This window comes from Taudactylus pleione, unplaced genomic scaffold, assembly GCF_031769625.1.
Source record: "Taudactylus pleione unplaced genomic scaffold, aTauple2 ptg000306l, whole genome shotgun sequence".
Lineage (NCBI taxonomy): Eukaryota > Metazoa > Chordata > Amphibia > Anura > Myobatrachidae > Taudactylus > Taudactylus pleione.
In genome coordinates this window covers 1,819,877-1,846,531 of record NW_028284707.1, presented here as the reverse complement: position 1 = coordinate 1,846,531, position 26,655 = coordinate 1,819,877, and the positions used below count along the sequence as shown (strand labels likewise).

At 38.7% G+C, this 26,655-nt stretch overlaps 1 protein-coding gene across 1 annotated transcript; it reads left to right on the top strand.

Moving 5' to 3' along the window:
- The first annotated feature begins 1,351 nt into the window (after positions 1-1,351).
- Positions 1,352-26,412, top strand: LOC148511436 (sterile alpha motif domain-containing protein 9-like). Its single transcript, XM_088442226.1, has 2 exons — positions 1,352-1,643; positions 21,565-26,412. The coding sequence occupies exon 2, from the start codon at positions 21,590-21,592 to the stop codon at positions 26,339-26,341; it is 4,752 nt and encodes a 1,583-aa protein (XP_088298352.1). The 5' UTR covers positions 1,352-1,643; positions 21,565-21,589; the 3' UTR covers positions 26,342-26,412.
- Positions 26,413-26,655: the final 243 nt, after the last annotated feature.

Sequence of the window (26,655 nt, the reverse complement as noted above, 5' to 3'; positions counted from 1 at the left end):
ATTGTCGCTGTGGGGCTGGAATATCTCATACTCCTTGGTCTACTCTGTTTTTTGCAGCTCCGCCCCGTCTTCCTCTGGGATTTCGATAGTTGTCCCTCCCACCTCTGGTGTCCCCTAAAAAAGGAGCAGAGTTGAAAAATGTATTGGATCTGGTATTGTAGCCTGAATTGTGTACCAATTCCTGCAGATCCTCTGTTTCTGAAGAATCCAATTCTGAGGAACTATGTTGTTGAAAGACTTGTTTAGTCTCCTATCTTGTTCTACGTCTCCACTTGTAGGCCAACCCTGTTGCAAAGTCTCTTTTATCCCTCAGAAATTTATTTTTCTTGCGGGCCACTATGTTCTGCTCATATTTGACCAAATGATTTTTGTTTTCAGAGAAGGTTTTTGGAAATGTATATCTGTCTCCCAATCCTCAAGTTGTTTCCCAAGGGTCTCCACGTCTTTTTCTATCTCCTCTAATATTAAGAGATTGTGTTTGATGAGTATCGACAAGCATTTGGTTTGGAAAGGATTAGACTCGGTATTCGGGGTGGAGATCTTTTCAAAGCTTTACTGAGAAAAGAAAGCCATTGGATTTTCAAACTCGGCACCTTGACACCAAATGGCCTGAGTGAATACAACAGAGCTTTCCTTGATTAAGATACATCAGTCATCTCTACCAGCCGATTTTTGGTTTCTATATGTATAATTATATATATATATTTGTAGATTTGGTCATGGTGATGTTTATATCTTCTCCCCCTTTTCTCATGGGTGTTTTATTCCTCTCTCCGCATGTCAATTCTACATATGATCCGAAGCCGCCCTCCCCCCCTTTTTTCTTTTATGATTGATAATTATTTCCTTTTTTCTAGAAATATGACCTTTTACTCAACAGTAGTCTTTGATCATAGTTGTACTGTTTCCTTTCTATGAATATAATATGAATAGAATTTTTTCATGACTATTTATTCCTAATTGTAGTTCTGCATTCTGTTTCTTTATTTGATTTTTGATTTTTCTATTCAGACAATATGGTGCCCTGTTGCCTATTAATGTTCCTATGGACAGAGGTTATAACTGCACCATATATCTTTCCTTTTTGTTATATCAGAGAATATATTATAAATTGCAAATCTTAAATTAACCAAATGAATTATGATATATGTCTGATTTATACCAACTGCAATATTGTATTTATTGAGTTATATTGGTTAACTTATAGGATTCACCTGATGGGTCAATGCTGATAGACATCATATATTACCAAATACATTGGTGTTCTAGTATGAAGTCTGTCTAATGTCCGTGATAACATTACTGAACTCAAAATAATAATTTTTTCCCTTGTACCTATAGAGGATATTAGAAACTGCTCTTTCAGTTTCAATGAATTACAACTGACAGTGATCAACACACGTGCAGTTGTAAACAAAAGACGTCAGCTTCCTACGGAGCCCCGCACTTACTCACATGACCAGACTTTGAGAAGTGGAGGGGCGCGGCTGACGGGACAACCACTTCTAGAATATAGGAGGGTCTAATCTCCTAACCCAAGTATGAACCATGAACAAGCCGGACTAGGTGAAACGATATCGTCGGTGTTGGAGGTGGGCGCATTGCTCTCCCCATTGTGCGCACAGCGGGCAGCACTTATTCAGGTGACTCACATTCCCCTTTTGGCTTTATCAGTCAATACCTCAGACTGTCTCACGATATGCAGCTATGACTGACCGCTGCAGGTCTCACACCTTTTTTTACATAAACAAGCAACTACGGACCATGTTTCCCTATTAGATTCAATTGGGGTGTGCACAGTAAGTTTCTAGTTACAGACGCAGAACTAACTCTGGCTGGCTGTCAGTTTAATCATCTTACTGTATTATTCTGTGTCATTTTTCCTATATGAAACATAACAATTTTTCTGGGACACAGACCATTGAAATGTATTAGCCACTAAAGGGTCTTTAATTAAAGTGTAGAAGGACAATAATATAATTATATGTAAATTGTGATTCACTTATGTGTGTCTATATAGATATATACATGCTGCAAAGTCCCTTCACCTTAGACACCTGATATTTCATACTAGCTTCCAAGGGTGTCCATTGGATTGTAGAGGGACAATTGTTTCAGTGTATGAGAATTGTGACTTACACACATATAGACATGCTGCAAAGTTCCTTCACTTGAAGCACCAGGTTTTTTTCATATGTAATAGCCCATCCATTGAAACAATGTTTTGGATTACCACTTAATTATTTGCATGATCATTTGTAACTGCATCAAGTCTGTGGTGGTGTTTATTTTCTTTCTTCGTACTCTCATCGGTACTGACCTGCAGGAGCCAGGGCAGTTTGACAGAAAGCAGAAGCACTATTAAAAGAGAATTGACTACTGTCATTCACATGTACTCTCATCAAATTCTCCTCTGCACGATGCTTAGAAGCAATGAGATTTGAAAGCAGATGCTTGGCTTTACCTATTCTCTCTTTTCATAATACCTGCTACTCATCTGTATTTTTTCTTACTAATGAAACTGCCACCAAGGAGGGGAACACTCATTAAGATCATTCGATGCTATTTAGCAGATGAATTAACAGCAGTATCTCACTCCACGATCTGAGCAGTTCTTTTAACCATACTATCTATTTTGTCATTTTTCTTGACATTTATACCACCTTATATTACAGGCCATGAGCAGTTTATAAGAATATGCATGAATAAATATTCTATATATGTTCGCCCTTTATTACGGCATTTTTACAGAGTTTAGACGTTTAGGTGTTACTGGATGGAATCCATCTTGATGTGCCAAGTTGGTGGAGACCAATTAACGTCCAGACACGTGCAATTTGTGTGATTTGTGTGTTATGTCCATGTATTGTCGCATTTTTTCCATTGATAATATTAAAGTTTATTTTTATACGTTTTTGATAAGTTTGTGCCCCCAACAAAAAGAGTTTTCTTTCCTTTCCCTTCCTTGATAATTTTCACCTTCTAAGGTTAAATAAACATATGTGATTACTAATGATAAAGCAAAACCTAAGTTAACATTGCATACAAAATGTACTTATTGCTAATTACATTCACTATTGCTGGCTTAGAGAATTAAGGGCTGTTCCTTAATGTATCACACTATATTGCATATTGTTTTTATTTTGCATATCTTCACTTCTGTGAAGAGCAACTGAAGTGTTGTTATATATTTACTTATTTTCACCTTTTATTTTCACAGTCTTTGTGGCTATTAAGAAAGCTCTATTCTTTTACACCATCCTTACCAAATCTGTTACATTTGGGTCCTTCGGGATTGACTTTGGTGTAAAATACAGGCTACTCAGACCTAGTGGAGTGCCTTTTTGTTTCCTTCCAAATACACACCCATAATGGGGTTTATAAAGCTAAAAGGTGCAGAAAATTATACAACCTGGACGTTTGCTATGGAAATGCAATTAAAGCGTGAAAGGTTGTGGAATGTCACTCTAGAACCAGATGCAGATTCAAGCCCAGATTATATAGAAAGAGTCATGGGAACCATATGCTTAAGTGTAGAGCAACACATGTGCTCTATAATACATGGGAAAGAGTCAGCAAAGGACATGTGGACAGCACTGCAGGCAGTATATCAAGAAGGAGGTCTCATGGAGAGGATACATTTGACATGTGTAATGTATAAAGCCAAATAGAATGAATGCAGCAGTATGAGTAGTTACATAAACAAAGTGGTGTCTGTCTCTCAGCAACTAACATCTGTTGGAGTGCAAGTGAATGATAAGTTTGCTACGGCAATGCTGCATAACTTGATGCCTGAGTTTGACTTCCTGGTTGTGGAGTTGGAGGCAAACACAGCAAAGTTAAAAGCAGACACATTCAGAGCAAAGTTATTACAGTTTCAGGAACGTGTGCCCTGTGGTTTGAATGCTGTGACAACTGTATTGCATACAAAGAGTGAAAAATACAGAAAATTTAAATTCAAGTGTTAGAATTGTCACAAAATAGGTCACAAAGCAATTGAGTGCAAACAAAAGAATGTGAATCCTATGAAAAGCAAGAAATGCAAAGGGAGAGATGAGTTAGCCCAGAGTGATGCATATAGCCACAGAAAGGATTACTTGTATATAGATTTAGGTGCAACAAGGAATTTCAGCAGCAAGGAGGAATGGTTCACCAAGTTAATCAAATGTGACCTTATAACTTTCAAAGGAATTGGCAATCCAGGGCTAATGCTATAAGGCTTATAGCAACTAAAGTTGGGACAATTAAAGCTCACTTGAAAATTGGAACAAGAACAAAAGTCACAGAGATCCAAGATGTGCTTTATGTACTGTATCAGACATGGAAACAAATCTTATTGCCATCAGTTGTCCCTGAACAGACAGACCACATGCACTTCGCTAAAAGAAAGTGCATTGTGAGAAGCAGAAGAGGGGCAGTCATAGCTATAGGTGTCAATAATTGTACGTCCTTAATACCCAGCACTATTACGCAATGATGACAACTGAGTCACAGTCACTAAAACAGTGGCATAGAAGATTTGGTTACCTTTGATATGACAGTGTTTAGTGCCTGATTCTGAGTCATACGCAAAAGTGTCTATTGCCGGCTGCCAGTCTGCGAGTTTATGCAAATGGCCCACAAACTCCATTGTGTACATCTGTGCGGCCGAATGTGCAAGGACTGAGATGTCCACTTTTAGCGCCCATGCACACTGTACTATAATACTGATTGGTGCATCCTTATACGCCACCGTCTGTCCACTCAATCAATAATTGTACCAGCCCTATGGCTGTTTCTCCTTTCAGTATGGCCTTCTATGTGCATGCACTACTGGCCACCTCCCAGTCACCACCCATCCCTTTTACCCCACCTTTCTGGGAATACATATGATTTACCGCTGGCTGTATGGCCAGCGGTTCAAATCCCGACAGCGGCAGCCCGGAAGAGGTGGAAATCCTGAGCATCTTAAGGAAAATATAAACTAACCTAATTCTACCCCCTAACCCTAACCCTCCCTAAGGGGTGCCTAACCCTAACCTCCCCCCCAAGTGCCTAACCCTAATCCCCCCTCTAAGTGCCTAAACCTAAACCCCCCCTCTAAGTGCCTAAACCTAAACCCTCTTTCCCGCCACCTAAACCTAAGTCCCCTGGGGGGGTGCCTAACCCTAACCTCCCCCCAGGGGTGCCTAACAGTAACCCCCCCTTCCCCTAGCCTAAACCTAACCTCCCGAGGGGGTGCCTAACCCTAAGCCCCCCCCGGGAACCCTAAACCTAACCCTCCCCCCCCGCAGCTGTCTGCACCCGGCGCCCGGCTAACCTTCAATCGGCAAACCGGGTGTCGGGCTCCCGGCATAGGTAAAATGACAGGTGTCGGGATATCGACGCCTGTCATTTAACCCTTGCCGGGATTAGACAGTCGGGAAGTCGGCGGTCGGGACTCTGTCCGTCGGCTTCCCGACTGCATCCCCCTTTCTGATACTGTCTGAATTGATCGCAACAGCATCTTTGTGCATACACTCTGTGTAATGCATTTGTGCCGTAGGGTTTTCAGACATTTTCATGCATGCACAGTTGCAAATAATCACTCAACTACGTGAACATTGGAATTGTGTGAGGCTCTGAAACATGTCCTTTAATCATGACATATTGGCTTCCTTAAACCTAGTCTTGTTGTATATAAAAGTAAAGGCTTTTATGTGCTGTTGAAGTCTACCTTTTATCAGGTGTTCCATTATTGCATATAGTAATAAAGTCCAATCCAGTATACTTAAGAATTTGTTATTTTATTAATTAATTAAATAAATAAATCTATCCCTTTAACTGGGAGAACATGTCTCCCATGGGTTAATGCAGCAATCAACACCCATTGACATTGTTATAGAGTACTTATACCCTCTATTACAGTTTTCAGGTACTACGCCCCCTGTACACCCACTGACATTATCAGATAGACAAAGTTTGTTCTTGTTAGCCCTTCCTTGGCAATCAGAATAGAAAGTAAATTCCTTTATGAGATGCTCATGGTGTTCTGCATCCCTATATTTGGTTTGAATGTTTCTCTCAGACAAAATTATACATAAATGGACTAGATCTTGTACGCTCTTACAGATAAACAGTTTTCCTTGGGAGCAGCCTTAAAGATACCTTACCTAATTTCTCCATTTAAATGTGAGTTTGCACAAAGCAACATGGATGTGCAAAGGCATATTGAATTTCATGAACTGTTTCATTATAAAGCATACAGCATATGTAAATATGGAATTATGTATATATGTTTCTTGTAAATTAGTCTTTCACAGTCCACCCTTAGATAAGCACATTATAACATACATGTGCTATATCTCATCTCCATCTCTTGTATGTTTTCATTTTTTTAAAGTAGCCATCTGAATACAGCATAGGCCAACTCTATAGAATTCAAAAAAAATCAGGATTAAGATTTCAAGAATAAACTTTGTCTGTACATAAAATATGTTAAAAACTTTTCTAAAACTGAAAATCAAAAACTAGTATCTAATCATGACCATCATAAATCACTTTAGAGTCTTTATCATAATGTATTAATAGAAATTCTTCTTTTATAGTATAAGCCTCATTTATGTAATTGATAATAATGGCTTCTTCATCTGTAGTATTAATTGACAAATAACTTCAACAGTGAATTGCAAGATTTGTATAAAAAGTTCGACAATATCCTCCAGTCTGTACAATTAAGCAATCAATTATGGGCGGTGTTGTAGTAATAGTTCATTCCGGAATATTTTTAATAAATGTCCAACATATATGAATGTCTTATCATATAAAGTCCAGTATCATTGTCAATAAATTTGTCCAGTTCAATAATTTTATGTTGATTATCCAATTATCCCCAATTATCATACGTAACTTGTTAGCAAATGTTAACATGATGTCTCACTGAAGTATCAATCAGGGAAATTTTTTTTTATTTCACTGGATCAATATCTCTTGTAAAACGTCTGGCATCCTGCAAAATAACTTATCACAAATTACTATTAGTTATAACATAAAACGTTAGTATCAGTTTGCCTAAAGAGCAAATATCTTCTGAATTAATTGGCAATAATTTGTAAGCATACTTTCCACATAGGTAATAAAGATCATTTGGTAACAAGAAAAGAACATCAAATCCTAAATATCATGGTAGTATCTAACATTCCTAACATGTCTGAACTATATGATCTGTATCACTATTTGGAACACTCACTATTGGAACTAATCCCTAGTGCTCTATTTACTACAATCCGCATATTGAATGCGGATTGTAGTGTGATATTACCGAGTGAATTCGCATTGCGAATTCAGGCAATATCACAGGGATTTACTATAAATCCCTTGCAGGGACAGAGCTTGTGATAAAGCTCTGTCCCTGTGGATCCCATCCGCACTCTAGTCGCAGTATTTTCGGAAAAAATACCGCGACTAAGAGCCCGCGCATGCGCCGACCCACCGTTGCTGCTACCCCCCACCGATGATAAGCCCCGCCCCCTGCTATCACAGACCCCCGCGACCCCCCCCTCCCTTCTTTACACTTACCTGCATCCTTCTGGCCTCCGGTGATCTTCTCCGGGCTTCCCGATCAGGTGATCTCCCATACTGCACTGGGACCCGATCACCTGATGACCGGGCCGCAGTGCACTATGGGAGACCAGCTGATCCTAGAAGAGCCATCACCAGAGGCCCGATCACCGGTTCCTGGATTCAGGTAAGTAAAAAAAAAATGTTTCAATTTTTTTTTTCTTTTTTTTACAGCAATCAGCTTGCGGTCTGTTTAGACCACACAGCTGATTACTGGTACTGGCTCCCGCCTCTGCTCTCCCCATTAGAGCAGAGTGGGAGCCCGGTAACCGGGGTAGACCCTGGATAACGCCACCTCCAGGTGGCGTTATTATCACAGGGCTTCTCCCGGTATTTTTTTACAATTTATTTTTAGTAACTCTGGTCGGAACACATTTCCCATTACAATTATGGGAAATGCGATCTGCTTTACTAAAAATAAGTGATACTTAGGGGTTGGAGTAGAATTTTACTAATTCTACTCCAATTGCCCTGTAATATCTACAGGTGAAACTAAAATGATGTGAAAAGGGTGTAAAAACACCCTTTTTCACTTTATTTTAGTAAAAATAATGTTAATAAATAGAGCCCCATGCAGTGTATAGTTAAATGCCTCATTGTAAAAATACATTGTACATTTAGCATTTAGTCCTTTTAAAATCTTCCTTACATTGTTCATTATAGCAAGGAACATTAAATTTGTACACATTAAAGATCTTATTACAATATTCTGACTCAACATTTTCTACTTGTGTTGGACTAGGAAACATTCCTGTAGTTATTCAAATCTGAGGTGTCTGAGGTAGTCTGCTTCATTTCATATACTTTCTTATAAAAACAAAATGGAATGCGTTCACTTACATATGAAAATAACACAATTATTAGCGGCTTTGTCAAGTTATAGTTATCAGTAACCCATTTTTCCTTTTTTTTTCAACTTTTAATTACACAATTCTCACATGTCTTTATGTTAATTATCTTAGTAATTTCAGTATATTTCAACACAACAATTTTTCTGGCACAAATTCAACAATTAGTAGCATTTAATACTTTACCCATCAATGAATATTTTTGTAGAATTGGATAATGTTTTGAATAATATCCATACACCTTAGTACAGTAAATGCAAATGTACTTTTCAATAGATGATAAATCAGATTTCTGATCATTTAACCTGCTTAGAAAAGAGGAAGGAAAGGACTTATTAGAATAACCCCATCATCCACACTACTGGATGTGTAATCATACCAGACCATGAACCCTCGCTCGCACTCTCTCCAAAAAAATAAATAAATCTCAATGTTGCAATAAACACGATTATTTCCATCAAGCAGCTAAGAAAAATTAAAAGTTTTCTTTGTCATCAGTCTATATCATAGTTTAATTTAAGCAATAATCTCCATCTTGATTGAAGAGTTCTCATAAATGCAACAAAGAGGTGTATCCAATATGGGAGCGAAAAGTCAGTTCTGGACTTTTCGCTCCACATCAGAGATTTTTCTGGGATAAAGTTTCGGGCGCGCGCCCGCTTTATCCCCGTATTCAATATAAAACCTCAGAAAACGGGAACCTGCGAAGTGGGATTTGCGTAAAAAAATGAAATTTACCTGCAAAAAATTGTAAGACCCCCTAAAGTTGTAAAAACATGGGGGATCACTATGGGTACCCCCGTTTTAGCCTGCAAATGAAAGTCGGGGATTTAAATAGCTGCGGCAGGTGCTTTTTTCCCGATATTGAAATAGTGATGCAGAAGAGGAATTAGGTTTTTTTTTTCATTTTTTTAAGTGGTCCCATCAAATTTGGGTTACATGAAAATGGGTACTAGCATATTTTTATGTCCCTAAAGTAAGATTTTTAAAATTCTGCAATTGTGCACCTGCCGCTATAAATCTATTCTAGAATACACCTGCTGCATACTTGCAGAATAGCCCTGAACCTATTTCTCTAGTTTTAAACAATTTCTTCCCATTTTTTTTTCACCCCAATTTTTTAATACATTTTTTGGGGTGTCCCTATTTTTTTGAAAAACTTTTTTTGACACAGTTATTTTTAAAATGACATTCCCAGGGGTGCAGGCTATTTTTTTTAAGCCATCACCCCTAAACCCCAATTCTGCACTTTTTTTCGACACCTATTCAATGGTGAAAAGTTATCCCCTTTCTTTTATCAAAGACTTTTCAAACCTGTGAAAAGTCTTTGAAATTGAATACGGTGTAAAACTAAAACCTGCGATAATGACGTCATAGGTGCGAAATTGACGCAAAAACTGAGTTTTCGCTCCATATTGAATTCCCCTATTAGTCTTTATATCTCAGTCTTTATATCAGCACTTTATATCTCAGTCTTTATATCTCAGCACTTGAGTCTGAGGGCCTCATTCAGAGGCGGTCGTAGGATGCAAGCGGTCGCTCTGAAAGAGGGCGGCCGCTTGCATCCTGAACGGCCGCCTCCATGACGGTCGTTAGGCTGCGGGTTAACACCCACAGCTCTAACTACCGACAAGGGTGATGGTCGCGATGGCCAAGACCACCGCGACCATCAGGCTTACGACGAGACCCTAAGGTAGGGTCTCGTCAACCTTAAGCCCCAGGGAGCTTCCTGCTCTGATCGAGCAGGAAGCTCCCCACTGACATCACTGATGATGTCAGTGGGGCCACCCCCAAACGGCAAGCGTTCCTACTGGAACGCCTCCGTTTGGCCAGGCCCGCCCCCGGCCCGCCCAGAAAATGGGGTGAGCTGTCACTCAACATCGACAGCTCGCCCCGTCTACGATGAGACCCCTAACGATGGATCACCCGCCGTTAGCCGGGTCTCGCGCATGCGCACGACGGAGCCGGCTCCGTCGTGCGCATGCGCTGTGGGGCAACATCGAGTCGGTCGTGAGCGCTCAGCACTCACGACTGACTCTGAATGAGCTCCTGAGTCTTTAGTCCCCTTTAAGCTCGGATCTTTTTCTGACCTTTTTCAATGCGAGCCATGGATCCAGGTGTCCTTCTCAGCAACCTTTATAGCTTTATTTGTTGTCAACATTACTTTGCCATGCCAAGGACCATCCCATTGATCTGTAAGGGAACCAGAATGTAACAAACTTCTCATCATACCATCATAGTCTCTAGACTGCATTTCATCTGCTGGACCAAATGCTGGTCTTGGTTGAATATCCTGTTGAGCTTTCCCGAAAGTCTTCTTGTTGTAGCTGCTTAGACAATTGTATAAAATATTGAACAATCAAATCATGTTGTCATTTCAAATCAGTCTTTGGTTTAGTAACACATCTTGATTGTACTTCAAAAAAACAATTAATAAGGAGAGAGTGAGATAAGGCTCAGGTGTGATTCTATTACTATGAAGCACCATATGTAGGCCTTCAAACAATGACATTCCTGTCTCTTTTGTAAGTTTAACTAATCCATTTCTTATAACACCATTGTGTGTAACTTTGATTCTATTTCCATCATTTCACTTATTTGAAAAACTCTCCCTGTAACTTTCAATAACACTTACAGTAAGTAAACTATACCTTAAATACAAATTCCTCCAAAATCTTTTCTCTTAGCATTACGGAGCTGTAAATTCAATAAACTCTGCAATATCTAAAAACATGCTTACACTATATTTTAAAACATCCTGAAACCTTAACAAGAACATACTTTAATCCTCTTTTTAATCAACATACTTCAATCCTTCTTTTTTCTTCATTGGTAACTGAATAAAATCAATTATCAATAGTACTTTGAAAATGTTTTAGTAGGTACCATTTTCTCTACATTGTTTATCAACCAAATTACATAAACATTCACATTTTCACTTTATTTCTGGCTCGAGCATACCAGTATGATTGTACAATGCGATTCATATTGTCTGCTCTTAAATGTACTAACCCATGAACAACCTCTATAAGGCTTGTAATAATTTTAATTTCACTGAAATACCCATTACCATCTTCTCTTGTAACAATGCTTTAATTTCCAAACATTGACCTCATTCTGAGAAGTATTTTCCTGATATTGTCTCAATTGGTCAAATTGTGATATCCTTAAACAACATCAACTGAGTTTCTATAGCTGGCTCATCATATGTACTTAAAATTACCTTTCATATTACCCTGTCCGTTAATATGTTACCCATGGAAATTATATCAGTTTCTTTAGTATGTGCCCGACACTTAATTACTGCAACTTATTTTTAGTGAACATATTGCTTCTTTAACTGTTTATGCATGTAAAATGAGAGTTCCTCAAACTATGCGGTAACCCCTATGCTTCCAATTGCTATAATCAATGCTGTACATTACATTCAGCTAACTACGTTGAATGTGGTAGTTACTGTAATGCATACCCTGTCATCAAAAACATTATGTATCTGTCTGAAACAGCTATCATCAGTAAAGAGAACTAAGTCAGGATTATCTAATGAAACTTTCCATTACTGAAAAATATTTTTATATTTCATTATTGCAAACATATTCATTGTCTTCCTTTTTCCTCACCATCCATAATCAACCATATTCTCCCCTGTTGAGGATAAAGAAGATCAATGTAGCACAATCCAAAATATGACATCTGTAAAATTGATAGGAGTCTAAAATATTATTCCCCATCGAGAAAATCTGTCTGTAGGAACATGTTTAAGTTTAGCATTATCAAATATCTGAATAACAGTATGTAAAACAAATAGATGCAATTCAACTTAATAATTAATGCCATCCTTTAAGGATATAAATGTCTTCAACCTGCTGGAAAACAACGTCCTGTATATTTAAAATTATCAGTATACAGTTGGATTTTGTCTCATTAAACTTTTAACTTGTTTCTGCAAAAGAAAACACAATTGTTTAGTATTTCTTAGTGAAGTCTAAAATAACGTTGAATATAACCACAGATCATTGTTAGATAAGGACTGAGCCATCTGTAAGAACAAAAAAAAATAAGATTATTCATCAAATATTCTAAACTCTCTGTGACTTTTTTCCCTAGAATAACACCCCTGTCTTTTTAAGACACTATATAGATACAGCGTATCTACTAAAAAGTCTATTTCATAACCTTCTTTTATCAGTACTCTTGGCTCAGGTATACAAGAAACCTATAATGTAAGAATACAGGCACAATCTCATGCTCTGAGATAGTTACAGCATTTCATCTACTTGAAACAAAACTTTTTTTTTTTTCTCCTTTTCGGTGCAGCTCTTCGATCTGGGAGGGGTATACAGAGAGAGTGATAAACTCACATTCGCTCTGACATAATGAGCATACAGTCTTACTCCGAAAATTTTGAAAGCACAAGTTAAACAGTTATCATTTCAGTTACATTAGCAATCCTGCTCTGTACATAAGAAGTATATAGGATGATATTTATTTGACCCCACTAACTCTCTCTTAAATTACCATCCTATCTTCCAGCTTCCTTTGCCCCTGCAAGTTACTGGAGAGACTTGCTTACACCCGCTTCACACAATTTCTTAACACCCACAACTTACTGGACTTACTTCAGTCAGACTTTCGTTCCCAACACTCCACAGAGACAGCACTGACTAAGGTAGTAAATGATCTGGTCACTGCCAAGGTTAAAGGAAATTACTTCTAATTCTTCTATATCTTTCTGCTGCCTTTGACATTGTTAAACACTCTCTTCTCATACAAACATCACAATCCCTAGGTTTTCAAGACACAGCCTTTTCTTGATTCTCATCCTACCTATTTAATCGCTCTTACACTGTTCGCTTTTCTGATTCTACTTCCACTCTTAGCAAACTAATTAGCTCTTTTGGTTTTCAGTATCATCTGTATGTGGACAATACTCAAATTTACCTATCCTCCCCAGATTTGTCACCATATATGCTCGTCTGTGCCACTGAATTTCTCTCTGCCTTTTCATTTTGGAATGTCATCTCACCACCTCAAACTTAATGTATCCAAAACAGAATTAATGATATATCTACCAGCCAATAGTAGTTACCAACCTGATATCTCTATAACTATTGACAACTCGACAATCAACCCCACCCCACAAGCTCGCTGCCTAGGTGTCATCCTTGACTCTGAACTGTCTTTTGCTCCCCACATTCAATCTGTCTTTAAATCCTGTTACATACATCTAAAAACATAGCCAAAATTCGACCAAATCTTACACAAGACACTGCAACAAATCTAATCCATGCACTCATTATTTCCAGCATTGACTTTTCCAATAGTCTGCTTATTGGTCTTCCCAAAAACAGGCTGTCCCCACTATACGGCATTTTGAAAGCAGCTGCTCGGTTAATCTTTCTCACCTAATGTTCAGTGTCTGCTAATCCACTCTGTCAGTCCCTTTATTGGCTGCCTGTCTTCTACCGTATTCAATTTAAAATACTTACACTCACACATAAAGCTATTAACCAAACCACACCAACATACATCTCTTCACTTATCTTAAAATATCTTCCAACCCGACATCTCCGCTCTGCACAAGATCTGCATCTGTCATCCCCCTTTTAAAGTTAACAATTATGTTAAAGGATTGTTCTTCTCACTCTAGATATTAAATTACCACCCTATTACGTTATGCATCATTCAACCTATCCTTAAAAAGTCCCTTAATCATATAAGCAACCTATGTCATCTTTAAGATTTTCTAATAATCTCTTCGTTCTCCAGCTGTTGAATCCTTTATGATTATCAGCAACTGTCTCAAACATTTCTTATTTAGTCTGGTATAACGTAGCATTAAACATTTGATTTATGGTCAGTAATAATATCAACACTATTTATCTAAAAAATCACATTTCTAAAAATTAGCTGTTTCCAAACTTTCTTAGGTTCAAGTAACAATGACAATGTAACAAATCTATAAGCATTTATAGTTCTCTTGCTTTTGTAAACTCTGTCATTTGTTTGGGGCCTTTTGAACTTCTAAACATTTTTTTTCCTCTTGGCAACAATAACGTAAATTCAGCCTGCATATTCTCCCTCCTCAACATCTTCTATTTAACCATGTAAACTTTAATTTACAGTGACGCAGATACTGTGGGGCCTATTCATCAACACTAAAATAACGTTTTTAAGGACATTTTCCTTAAATAACGTTATTTTGGTATTCATGAACAGGCTTAACACAGGAGATATCACAGATATCTCCTTGCTAAGTTCCCCTGCGGTAATTTCCACACTCCCCATACATTAGTATGGGGATGTGGAAATTGTGGTATTCATCAAATTCCGAAAATTATAAATTTTCGGAATTTGATGCAGTTACTATTCGCCACTGTGAGGTGGCGAATAGCAGAATCCACTTACCTGTATCAGCGTGTGCAGGTCCCCTGACGAGTCCCTCCGGCGCTCTGCTCCGTCCTCAGGCTCCAGAGGCTGGTCTGTCATGTGTGCTCCCCAGCAGAGCACAAGAAAGTTAAGAAAAAGAAAAAAAATATATAATTTTTTCTAATCTGTCATGTGGTCTGCTGGGAAACCACATGACAGACCAGCAGGACGGAGCCGGAGGCTGCTGCGTGGACAGGTAAGTCGGAGGGGGGAGAAGGTGAGCGGAGGGGGGAGGGGGGTGGGGGGGTACGAAACTTAACGCATCTTTAGTAGGGGTGAGCGGGTTCGGATTTCTGAAATCCGAACCCCCCCGAGCCCCCCCGATCCGAGGCCGATCCAAGTCAGGCTCGACTTTTCCCGCCTGACTCGGATCTGAAATCGAGGCAAAACGTCATCATCCCGCCTTCCGAGTCTCGCGGGTTTTGGATCCTATATAAGGTATCCGCGTCGGCGCTATTTTCTCACTCGGCTGTGGACAGTGAAGAGGGAGGGTGGGAGTTAGGGCTGGCTGGGCTGTGTAGTGTAGTGTAGTGCAGAGTAGTGTTGTGCTGTGCTGTGCTGCGCTGTGCTGCTGTTGTCCACTACTTCAAAGTCCATAGGGGCTGGCTGTGTTGTGCTGTGCTGCTGTTGTTAATAGGGGCTGTGTCCACTACTTCAAAGTCCATAGGGGCTGGCTGGACTGTGTTGTGCAGTCAGTTCTCCATAGGGGCTGTGTCCACTCCAAAGTCCTGTGCAGTGTCCCAGTCCTAAAGGGGTGCTGTAGTGTTGTCAGGGGGTGCTCTGTCCATCAGGGGTGCTCACCCCAAGTGCTAAAAAAATTATATTTTTTGTGTGTTTGTGAATTGTGTGCGCAGTAGCCGCACGTGCATCAACAAAGTAGTGCCAAGCGTGTGCCTGTGTCATAAGTAAAGGGCCAGCTGGCTTGACCGTTAAAGGGTGCTGTAACCCCCAAAGTACACTCCAAACCAAAAAAAAAAATATTTTCTGTGTTTGTGACTTGTGTGCACTGTGGCTGCACGTGCATCAACAAAGGAGCAGCGCCAAGCGTGCGCCTGTGTCCCATAAGTAAAGAGCCGGCTGGCTCATTTCTTAAAGGGTGGTGTAACCCACAAAGTGCACTACTCTCCAGCAAAAATAAAAAAATATTTTCTGTGTTTGTGTGCGCTTTAGCCGCACGTATATATCAATATAACATAAATGGAGGACCAAACTTTCTCCGATAAAAATAAAATAGGGAAAGATCAAGAACCACTTCCTCCTAGTGCTATTGCTGCTGCTGGGAGTTGTTCATCATCCCAGAGATGAAGTAGGAACATCACTACTTTTATTAAACAATTGACCCTCCAACAGTCCCCAGCGATGAGGATGAAGTACGACAGCAGTCATCCTGAAGCAAAACGTATAACTGATGCCTTGACTGCTATGTTGGTGTTAGACGTGCGTCCGGTATCCGCCATTAGTGCAGTGGGATTTAGACAATTGATGGAGGTAGTGTGTCCCCGGTTCCAAATCCCGTCTAGATTCCACCTGCATCCTCAAAGCAGCAGCGACAAGCGTGCGTCTGTCTGTTAAAGGGTGGTGACACCCTCAAAGTGTGCTACACAAACAATTAAAATATTGTTCTTTTTTTTTTGGTCTTTGTGAAATGTGTGGGCTGTAGCCGCACCTGCATCCTTAAAGCAGCAGCGACAAGCGTGCGTCTGTCTGTTAAAGGGTGGTGACACCCTCAAAGTGTGCTACACAAACAATTAAAATATTGTTCTTTTTTTTCTGTCTTTGTGAAATGTGTGGGCTGTAGCCGCACCTGCATCCTTAAAGCAGCAGCGACAAGCGTGCGTCTGTCTGTTAAAGGGTGGTGTAACTCTCAAAGTGCTCCAAAAAATAAAAAACTATTTTTTTAATGTGTTTGTGACTTGTGTGCAATGTAGCTGCACTTGCATCCTCAAAGCAGCAGCGACAAGCGTGCGTCTGTCTGTTAAAGGGTGGTGACACCCTCAAAGTGTGCTACACAAACTAAAAATATTCTTCTTCTTTTTTCTGTCTTTGTGAATTGTGTGGGCTGTAGCCGCACCTGCATCCTTAAAGCAGCAGCGACAAGCGTACGTCTGTCTGTTAAAAGGTGGTGACACCCTCAAAGTGTGCTACACAAACAATAAAAATATTCTTCTTCTTTTTTTTGTCTTTGTGAATTGTGTGGGCTGTAGCCGCACTTGCATCCTCAAAGCAGCAGCGACAAGCGTGCATCTGTCTGTTAAAGGGTGGTGTAACCCTCAAAGTGCGCTCCACAAACAATAAAAATATTCTTTTTTTTTTCTGTCTTTGTGAATTGTGTGGGCTGTAGCCGAACTTGCATCCTCAAAGCAGCAGCGACAAGCGTGCGTCTGTCTGTTAAAGGGTGGTGACACCCTCAAAGTGTGCTACACAAACAATAAAAATATTGTTCTTTTTTTTCCGGTGTTTGTGAAATGTGTGGGCTGTAGCCGCACCTGCATCCTTAAAGCAGCAGCGAGAAGCGTGCGTCTGTCTGTTAAAGGGTGGTGACACCCCCAAAGTGTGCTACACAAACAATAAAAATATTCTTCTTCTTTTTTCTGTCTTTGTGAATTGTGTGGGCTGTAGCCGCACTTGCATCCTCAAAGCAGCAGCGACAAGCATGCGTCTGTCTGTTAAAGGGTGGTGTAACCCTCAAAGTGCGCTCCACAAACAATAAAAATATTCTTTTTTTTTTTTCTGTCTTTGTGAATTGTGTGGGCTGTAGCCGCACTTGCATCCTCAAAGCAGCAGCGACAAGCGTGCGTCTGTCTGTTAAAGGATTACATCGGTGACAGCATCCAAGTAGGCATTTCAGACAGTCCGTACCTGTACTGGCAGGAAAAAGAAGCAATTTGGAGGTCCGTGTACAAACTGGCTCTATTTTACCTGAGTTGCCCCCCCTCCAGTGTGTACTCCGAAAGAGTGTTTAGTGCAGCCGGGAACCTTGTCAGCGAAAGGCGTAGGAGGTTGCTTCCACAAAATGTGGAGAAGATGATGTTCATAAAATGAATTATCAACTCTTCCAGGGAGACCAGCCTCCAGAACGTACAGAGGGACCTGTGGTTCCAGCGGGGACGAATTAATACTCTGTGAGGATGAGGATGTACACACTGAAGAGGGTGAGGAATCGGTGGATGAGGAGGATGAGGATGACATCTTGCCTCCGTAGAGCCAGTTTGTGCAGGGACAGATTAATTGCCAGCTTGTTTTGTGGGGGCCCAAACGAACCAATCATTTCAGCCACAGTTGTGTGGCAGATCCTGGCGCTGAAATGTTTGGTTTGTTAAAGTGTGCATGTCCTGTTTATACAACATAAGGGTGGGTGGGAGGGCCCAAGGACAATTCCATCTTGCACCTCTTTTTTTTCTTTGCATTATGTACAGTTTGGGGCCTAGTTTTTCAAACTGCCATCCTGTCTGCCACTGCAGTTTCACGCCTAGATGGGTCACGTGTTTGTGCCGCCCACTCGTGTCGCTTAGCATAGTCATCCAGCTACCTCGGTGCAACCTTTTGGACATAAAAACACTATTGTGAGGTGTGAGGTGTGAGGTGTTCAGAATAGACTGGAAATGAGTGGAAATTAAGGTTATTGAGGTTAATAATAGCATAGGAGCAGAAAAACCTACAAATTCTGTGATTTTAGCTGTTTTTATGCTTTTTTTCAAAAAAATACAGATCCAAAACACAAAACCCAGAACCCAAAACACGGAAGGGTGGTTTTGGCAAAACCAATCCAGATCCAAAACACGAAGAAAGATCCAGATCCAAAACCAAAACACAAAACACGAAAAGTGGCCGGTGCACACCCCTAATCTTTAGGCAGTGCTGCGCATGCGCTGGTTTTACAGATGTAACAGCGCATGCGCAGCACTGTTTCCAGATGCGATAAGGTAGTGTAGGCAGGGAAAAGTATCTATTTCCCGAAAAGCTGTCATCGCAAAAATGACAGCTTTTCGGAATAGATACTTATGGAGAGGTGGAATGATGAATTCCACCTATAATTAGCTAGAACTCCATGAAAGTTCTAAAGCTAATTATCTCCAGAGAATTTTAATGTTTAATGAATAGGCCCCTGTGACAGAGTGTTTTCACAGATACTAAACACTATTTTAAAGATTTTAAGACTGTTTTTAAACATTACAAACACAATCATAGGAATAGCAGCAGCAGCCCGCAGTCTGCTGTGCCCTTCCCAACACCATGCATTTGTTTAAGAAAGTGTAGAGTTTAAGGACATGAATTACGCAAGCGCGCGGGCTGATCTCTGCATTTAATTTAGAATTACTTATACCAATTATGTAAACATTACAAATTCACACTTTACGCTGCGCATTTTTTTAAAAGATGTAACTGTTATTTATCTTTATTATTATTTATTCTACCCTAGTTAAATTATTTCTATCCACTGGAATACACATTTTATCATCTCTTGTCATTTTAACACTCATCATAGAGAAACGCACATAGTCAGAATATGCTTTCTATGATCACCTGTTTTTATCCAAGCAAATACCAGCACTGATTTTTACAGCCTGTATTACCTCTTGCGACACGTCTGTCTAACGAAATACAGGTACATCTCCACATTTCTTATATTCATAATCATATATTCTTCACTACACAAATATTAAATACAAAACTTCTAAATATTTTTTTTTCTTTTTAACCTGAACTGTGGGTGATCAGTCCACAGTCTAAAATTATTACAGCATCTCAATACAATTAACTCTATTTTTAGCAATATTACTTAAATGCAACAACACACAATGTAAAATCATCTCTGAGTTCAACTTTAGCTACACCCACTGGTCACCTGTCTTCGCTCACTTCTACATAATATCTCGGAGTACAGAAACATACATAAATATACACATACTGTATATATATAATTATTTCTGATACTCACGAAGATTTTGGAGATTGGATGTCCCAGCTGCTGGCCAGACAGCAGGTACAGCCACTCCTCTCCCCTTGTTAAGGTAGTGAAGAAACCTGACAGGTGCATAGGTAGATGTCGTAAAGAAATAGCAAGTGCATCCAGCTGTTGAAGTCTGCCTTTTATCAGATGTTCCATTGTTGCATATAGTAATAAAGTCCAATCCAGTATACTTAAGAATTTGTCATTTTATTAATTAATTAAATAAATAAATCTAGCCCTTTAACTGGGAGAACATGTCTCCCAGGGTTAATGCAGCAATCGACACCCATTGACATTGTTACAGAGTACTTATACCCTCTATTACAGTTTTCAGGTACTACGCCCCCTGTACACCCACTGACATTATCAGATAGACAAAGTTTGTTCTTGTTAGCCCTTCCTTGGCAATCAGAATAGAAAGTAAATTCCTTTATGAGATGCTCATGGTGTTCTGCATCCCTATATTTGGTTTGAATGTTTCTCTCAGACAAAATTATAAATAAATGGACAAGCTCTTGTACGCTCTTACAGATAAACAGTTTTCCTTGGGAGCAGCCTTAAAGACACCTTACCTAATTTCTCCATTTAAATGTGAGTTTGCACAAAGCAAAATGGATGTGCAAAGGCATATTGAATTTCATGAACTGTTTCATTATAAAGCATACAGCATATGTAAATATGGAATTAGGTAAATATGTTTCTTGTAAATTAGTCTTTCACAGTTCTGAACAAAATGTTTTTTTTAATTATTATTATTTTTTTAAACATGTAACTAAGAAAATTAGGTTTTTTTGTGCTTACAAGTGAAAACATTTGTGGATTTATAACATTTTCAAACCCTTATAACTTAAAACCTACCTTGGTGTTTTTTTTTAGACACTCTGTTATAGCATTAAATGTGTGCAGAGACCAACACAAATAGTAAATGGTAAGGTAATTTGCACTGGATCACTTGACTTGACATGGAATGACAAATATGATTTTACTTAAACTATGTCCACAACATGCAGTATAAAGGACAGAGAGGAGCCTCTGCACATGCCCTGTGGTAGCAGCTTCTCCTGTTGTCTGCTGTGTGTGGATCTCAGCACTTAATCAGTGCACCAGACTAGAGAGCAGCTGGCAGCAATAAGAGACAGGCATCTTACCATGAGGTGGATTTAGAGATCTCAGTTCTGTCTCTTACTGGTTATATTATTAATGTACTGTACATTTATTATATGATGTTTAACATTTTTGAGACCACTTATGTTAGTTATTTAAGATAAATATGATTGATAAAATTATTTTTTATACTCTCTCCACCACAGTCTATATTAAAGACCATCTATAGTGTTAATTATTAATACTGTATTACATACACTATGCAGAACAAGATACTTGGATTGTGGAATGGAACCCACATCCGGAAAACAAGAACATTTAGTTCCTGCTGGCCATAGAGCTGCATCCAATGACTTACTGTGATTGCTGACCCTGGATATGTTTAAAGTATTACATATATTATACATTATATGTGGTAGGCTATAGTTAATTATGCCTCTTAATGGGCTGTTCACATTCACTCTAAAATCAAGCATTTGCAAACACTCCTATAGAGAGACAGGATTTGTCCCTGGGGATACCAATTGGGAGAACACTGCAAGGGATCATCATTATCACTAAATATTTTTAACAGAGGCTGGGGCCATGGCCTTTAAGAAAAAATCCTTTATTATGGAATATTTTTAACAAAATATTTTTGTTTTTGTTTTTTAGATATCTAAAAGAATACATCTTTAAAATGGAAAATCCATTGAATTTGCCTCCAAATGTTGATGAATGGACAAAAGATCACGTAAAACTTTGGGTGACCGTACAACTTAAACTTGACTCAACCATTGGAAACATATTATACAATCAAGAAGTGACAGGGGAGAGTCTGCAACTATTGTCCAAAAATGACTTTGTGGAAATGGGAATTAAATATGGACCGGCAGCTATATTGGCTCATTCCTTTAAAAAAATGAGTGCACCCAGCACCCAGAATCTCCAACAAGACCCTACAAGCATTAGTGAAACAAGTGCAAAGACAAAAAAAAATAAATCTCAAAAAGCCCAGAACAGTTGTGTCACACCACAAGATAAAACAGACACGACTAAAGCTAATACAGTAGAAAATCTACCCAAAGAATTAGAGAATCTAGAAGCAACCTGCTCTGAGACTGATTATGGTCATGTAAGAGTAACACCTTACCCTTTTGATAGCACTCATGAAAGCAAATGTTATACACAACACCATCTTCTTCAGCCTGAATCCGGTACATCCAATTATATTGACCCAGTGCATGAGTACAAGGAGTTTTCCAACATAGCAAATGCCACAGAAGAAGGTAAAAAAATGAAGTTTTGCAATGAAGTCTTCAGATTTGCAGCAGCATGCATGAATACCCGTACAAATGGCACCATTCATTTTGGAGTGCGTGACAAACCACATGGTGAAATTATTGGAATTCACATAGACGACACTGAAACCTATGTCCGGCATATTGATCAAATGATGAACAAATACTTTAAGGAAAAAGAAGCACAAGTAGCAAAACAATGCATTCGTCCACCTCGTTTTGTCAGTGTACTGTCTCAAGAAAACGTAAAGTCTGATTTAGTGGTTATAGAAGTGGATGTGGTTCCTGAACACGCTTACTGTGAATCAGAGATATTCCATACATACCAGTTTATTCTCACTGACAATACTTGGAAAAAGAGTAAAGATCCACATTGCTTCTTTCGAGATGGGGCGAGCTCAAGAAATATTTTAGCAAATGTACAACACAATGACACTGATTTAAAATTGTTTTATACTCAAACAAAAGACAGAGATGATGCTAGAAAAAAAGCAGAACACAATCAAAAAGCAAAGCAAAGGGAACCCCAAGAACATGGTTCCAAACTTGTGAGTTTAATAACTGGAAACCGAGACACACTGGACAATTCCTACTATAAATGGTACATTTTGGTTGCTAATAAATGCCAGACAAACCATACAAGCCATCTACAATTCATGCATGAAATAAACTGGTTTGCCATTTTGGATTTTGATCCAGAGTCAGCCACAAATGGTTTATGTAAAGCTTACCAGGAAAAACGGAAACCGAATTTGCATTTTCCAAGTCAATACAGAAATATGGATAATGTCACAAATGAAAAGATTGAAGAACTTAAACTATATCAACAGCCAAGCTGGATCTTCTGCAACGGGAGGTTGGATCTTAACAGTGAAGAGTATAAACCATTAAATAACAAGTTTTGGCAGAAAGAGAAAGCCGCTGAAGTTAGACGGCTCGTGTCTTTCCTTTCCAGGAAGGATATATTGGAACAAGGGAAATTCCTTGTTCTGTTTTTATTGCTTTCCCCCGTTGAAGACAGTTTGGATCCTATGAATGAAATGTTCACTGCATTTTACCAGGAACTCAGTGGTATGACTGACATCTTATGTGTTTGTGAAAGTGAACAAACTTTTCAGAGATGGAGAGATTTACAAAGTAGAATTATAAATGAAGAGGAAATGGAAGAAAGATGTATTTATTACTTGGGTATTGAGAATATAAATGGTACAATTCTTAAACTGAAATCTAATACTCAGTCCTCTAATCGCTTCCTGCCATCTCATGGTGGTTCTTCTACCATTCTGTGCAGGAAAGATGAGGATCTATTGACATCTCTAGATATTGTTTGTGTAAATGAATGTCATGATACAGAAATCGAAAGCAATAAATCTAAGTTTAATACATTCATGAAAACTCAGGAAGAAAATTTCTACCGAGGAGGCAAAGCAACATGGTGGAATTTCTACTTCTCATTCAAAGGCCATGCAGGACCTTTTATAAAAAGAGAAATCCAAAAAAAATTAGAAGAACAAATAACATCTTGGTTTGAATATGACAAGCAAATAAGTGTAAAAGTAATTACATTCTTTCATCACCCTGGGTGTGGAGGTTCTACTACTGCAATGCATGTCCTCTGGGAACTGCGAAATACATTCAGATGTGCAACTTTAAAGAGAAAGACAGATGGCTTCAAAGATATCTCAACAGAAGTTATCAATCTGGCTGTTCATGGATCATCTACTTGCACAGATTATTATCCTGTCTTGCTCTTAGTGGATGATTATGAAGAGGAGGAAACTGTATCCATTTTACAGAACGACATCCAGTTAGCCATCGCAGAACGGTATATACGATTTGAGAAGCCAGTGGTGATCATTTTAAATTGCATGAGATCTCAGAACCCAGAGCAAAGCTCGAAATCAAATTGCATGGACAGTGTCGCTTTAACATATAAACTTTCTGTGCAGGAGCAAAGAGCTTTTGAAACAAAACTTAAGGAGATTGAAGAGAAGTATGAAAAGCCAGAGGATTTCTATTCATTTATGATCATGAAAAGCAATTTTGATGAGAAATATATTGAAAATGTTGTACAAAATATACTAAAAGGCTTAAACAACGCAAGCAAACAAGCTCAGCTCATCTCTTTTCTGGCTCTTCTAAACAAATATGTAAAAGATTCAACAATTTCTGCTTCAATGTGCGAGCAGTTCCTCGGCATAACAGTGAAAAAAACTTTCTGGGGCAATGAGAGCATAGAAGATACAATGGGCTCTTATTTTACATTAATGCTTCGTACAGAAGTGGAAGAATATGGTAGATATGAAGGGCTACGCATAATCCACCCACTGATTGCATGTCAATGCATAAAGGAGTTAAAGAGCACATATGATACACAGCAGAGTAGTATCATGTTGGACTTGTTGCAGGACAATGTTTTCCATGACAGTGGAATTGGCAGAGAGATTTTAACTCAGAATATGCAAAGTATGCTGGTCACAAGACATCGAAAACAATATGGTGACCAAACAGACACTCTCTTTTCTCCTTTAATAGAGGAAATTCAAAAAGAGGAGGGTAAAGCAAGTGTGGAAAAAGTTCTGAATGAGGGTACAGTTAGATTCAGGCAGAATCCTTACATCTGCCAGGCTTTAGCAAGACACTTCTATATCAGAGAGAAAAAATTCCCTTCTGCTTTTCATTGGGCAAAGGAGGCAAAGCGAATTGCGCCAAAAAATTCATTTGTATTAGATACTTTGGGTCAGATCTATAAGACTCAGTTAAAGACTATGATGGACAAATTCAACAAAGAACATCCTTTATCAGCAGAGGAATTAAACACCCTTCTAGAAACTGCTAACTCTGCATCAATGGCCTTTAGGGAATGTCAAGAACAAACAGAAAAGTCAGAATCTGAGAGAGAGGAATATGAGATAACAAAGGCCAGACGCTATCATGTGTACAATACAGCAGGATACATGGGTCAGATTGAAGTCTGTCTTTATACAATAGATATACTTCTACAGATACCGTGGTTCAGTTCAAAAGATAAGATCTCTAAAAGACACTTGACACAGTACTTGTCTGGTAAATGGGACATCTCAGTCGATAACAATAGCAAAAACTATGAAGAGTTTTATCAAGTTCTTAAAGATTCTAGAATTTTTCTAACCAACTTAAAAAAATATTTAAAGAAGGCTTTTGATTTCTTCCAAGACTATTTTGTGTACTTAAAACAAAGGAACATGTTGAAGGAGAGCACAGAATATAAAGCACGTGAAAAAGTTTCAGAGTATTACAAAAAATATATGCAGTTGTTCTGCAAATATGATCTATTGCAAATAACAGATGAGACGGTAGCACAAAAGAAGAGCCCTTCACTACGTACAGAGGAATTCAGGCTATGTCTGGAGTCATACAAAGCTGACAAGTTCTCAGGAATCCTGGAATACCTCACAGGTCATGGAAAAGATATTGAAAGACTAGAAGCCATTGTCAAAGCCTACACGTTTTTATTACAGAATCGCACAGACAAATTCATTCTTAGAGATAAACAAAATTTAATTTTGGCCAATATTGTGCTTCATTGTATTTCTCCAAGTTCTACCCACATTGTACCAGTTGAGTCACTGAAACAGTATCTGCGAGAGATTTTACAGATCTGTGGTTTTGATCACAAGTACCCAGAACCTTATTTCTTAGCCTCATTACTCTTCTGGCCCCAAAACATTCACCAACTGGATCCGGATTCTAAAAATATAGAAAAATATGTCAACTCTATGAGAAAATCTTTTAAAAATGAGTATCGGCACATGTGCCGTTCCAAACATCCCATAGCTCATTTCTATCTCGGCAAAAATGCTGGCCTGAAGAGACTAATTCACAAAGGGAAACTTGACAAGAGCTTTTCTGTAGTTCAAGCGTCAGTTTTAAATTCTCTCTGGCAAAGTGGGGAGATATGGAAAGAAGCAGAAACCAGAAATTCACTGTTATCTTTAAATGGCAGAGCTGAAAATGGCCTAATCTATGTAGAGTGTGAAAATGAAACCAAGATTTCAGTAAGACCTGTTTACCTTGGACAACTGAGAAGTGGAAAAAGTATCGAGCGAGTGTCTTTTTTCTTGGGGTTTTCCATGGGAGGTCCAATTGCTTATAACATCGAAAGCCTATAAAATCTTTCACCTGATTGGACTAATATGGACCTAGAGTCGTTGTTTGGGGTGTGTAGGGATTATAATCTAAACACTAAAGAAATTTTAGATAATACAGAGAGAACAAATCATTAATGATATACAAAGTATATAGAAGAAAATAGGAAATGTGGTGGTAAAAGACATGAGAAGTTGAACATTATAAAAGTATATTAAACCCATGATTTGCATGGGTTTGCATTGAATTTTAACAATTTATCAAAAGGATGTTATGAATTATTATATTACTGCTGTACCATTGACATTTGGCATGCATTGTATATTGTATCTACTAA

Bases quoted from the DNA above. Each gene is read 5' to 3' on its own strand.
- LOC148511436 (XM_088442226.1), top strand. From the start codon at position 21,590: ATGGAAAATCCATTGAATTTGCCTCCAAATGTTGATGAATGGACAAAA.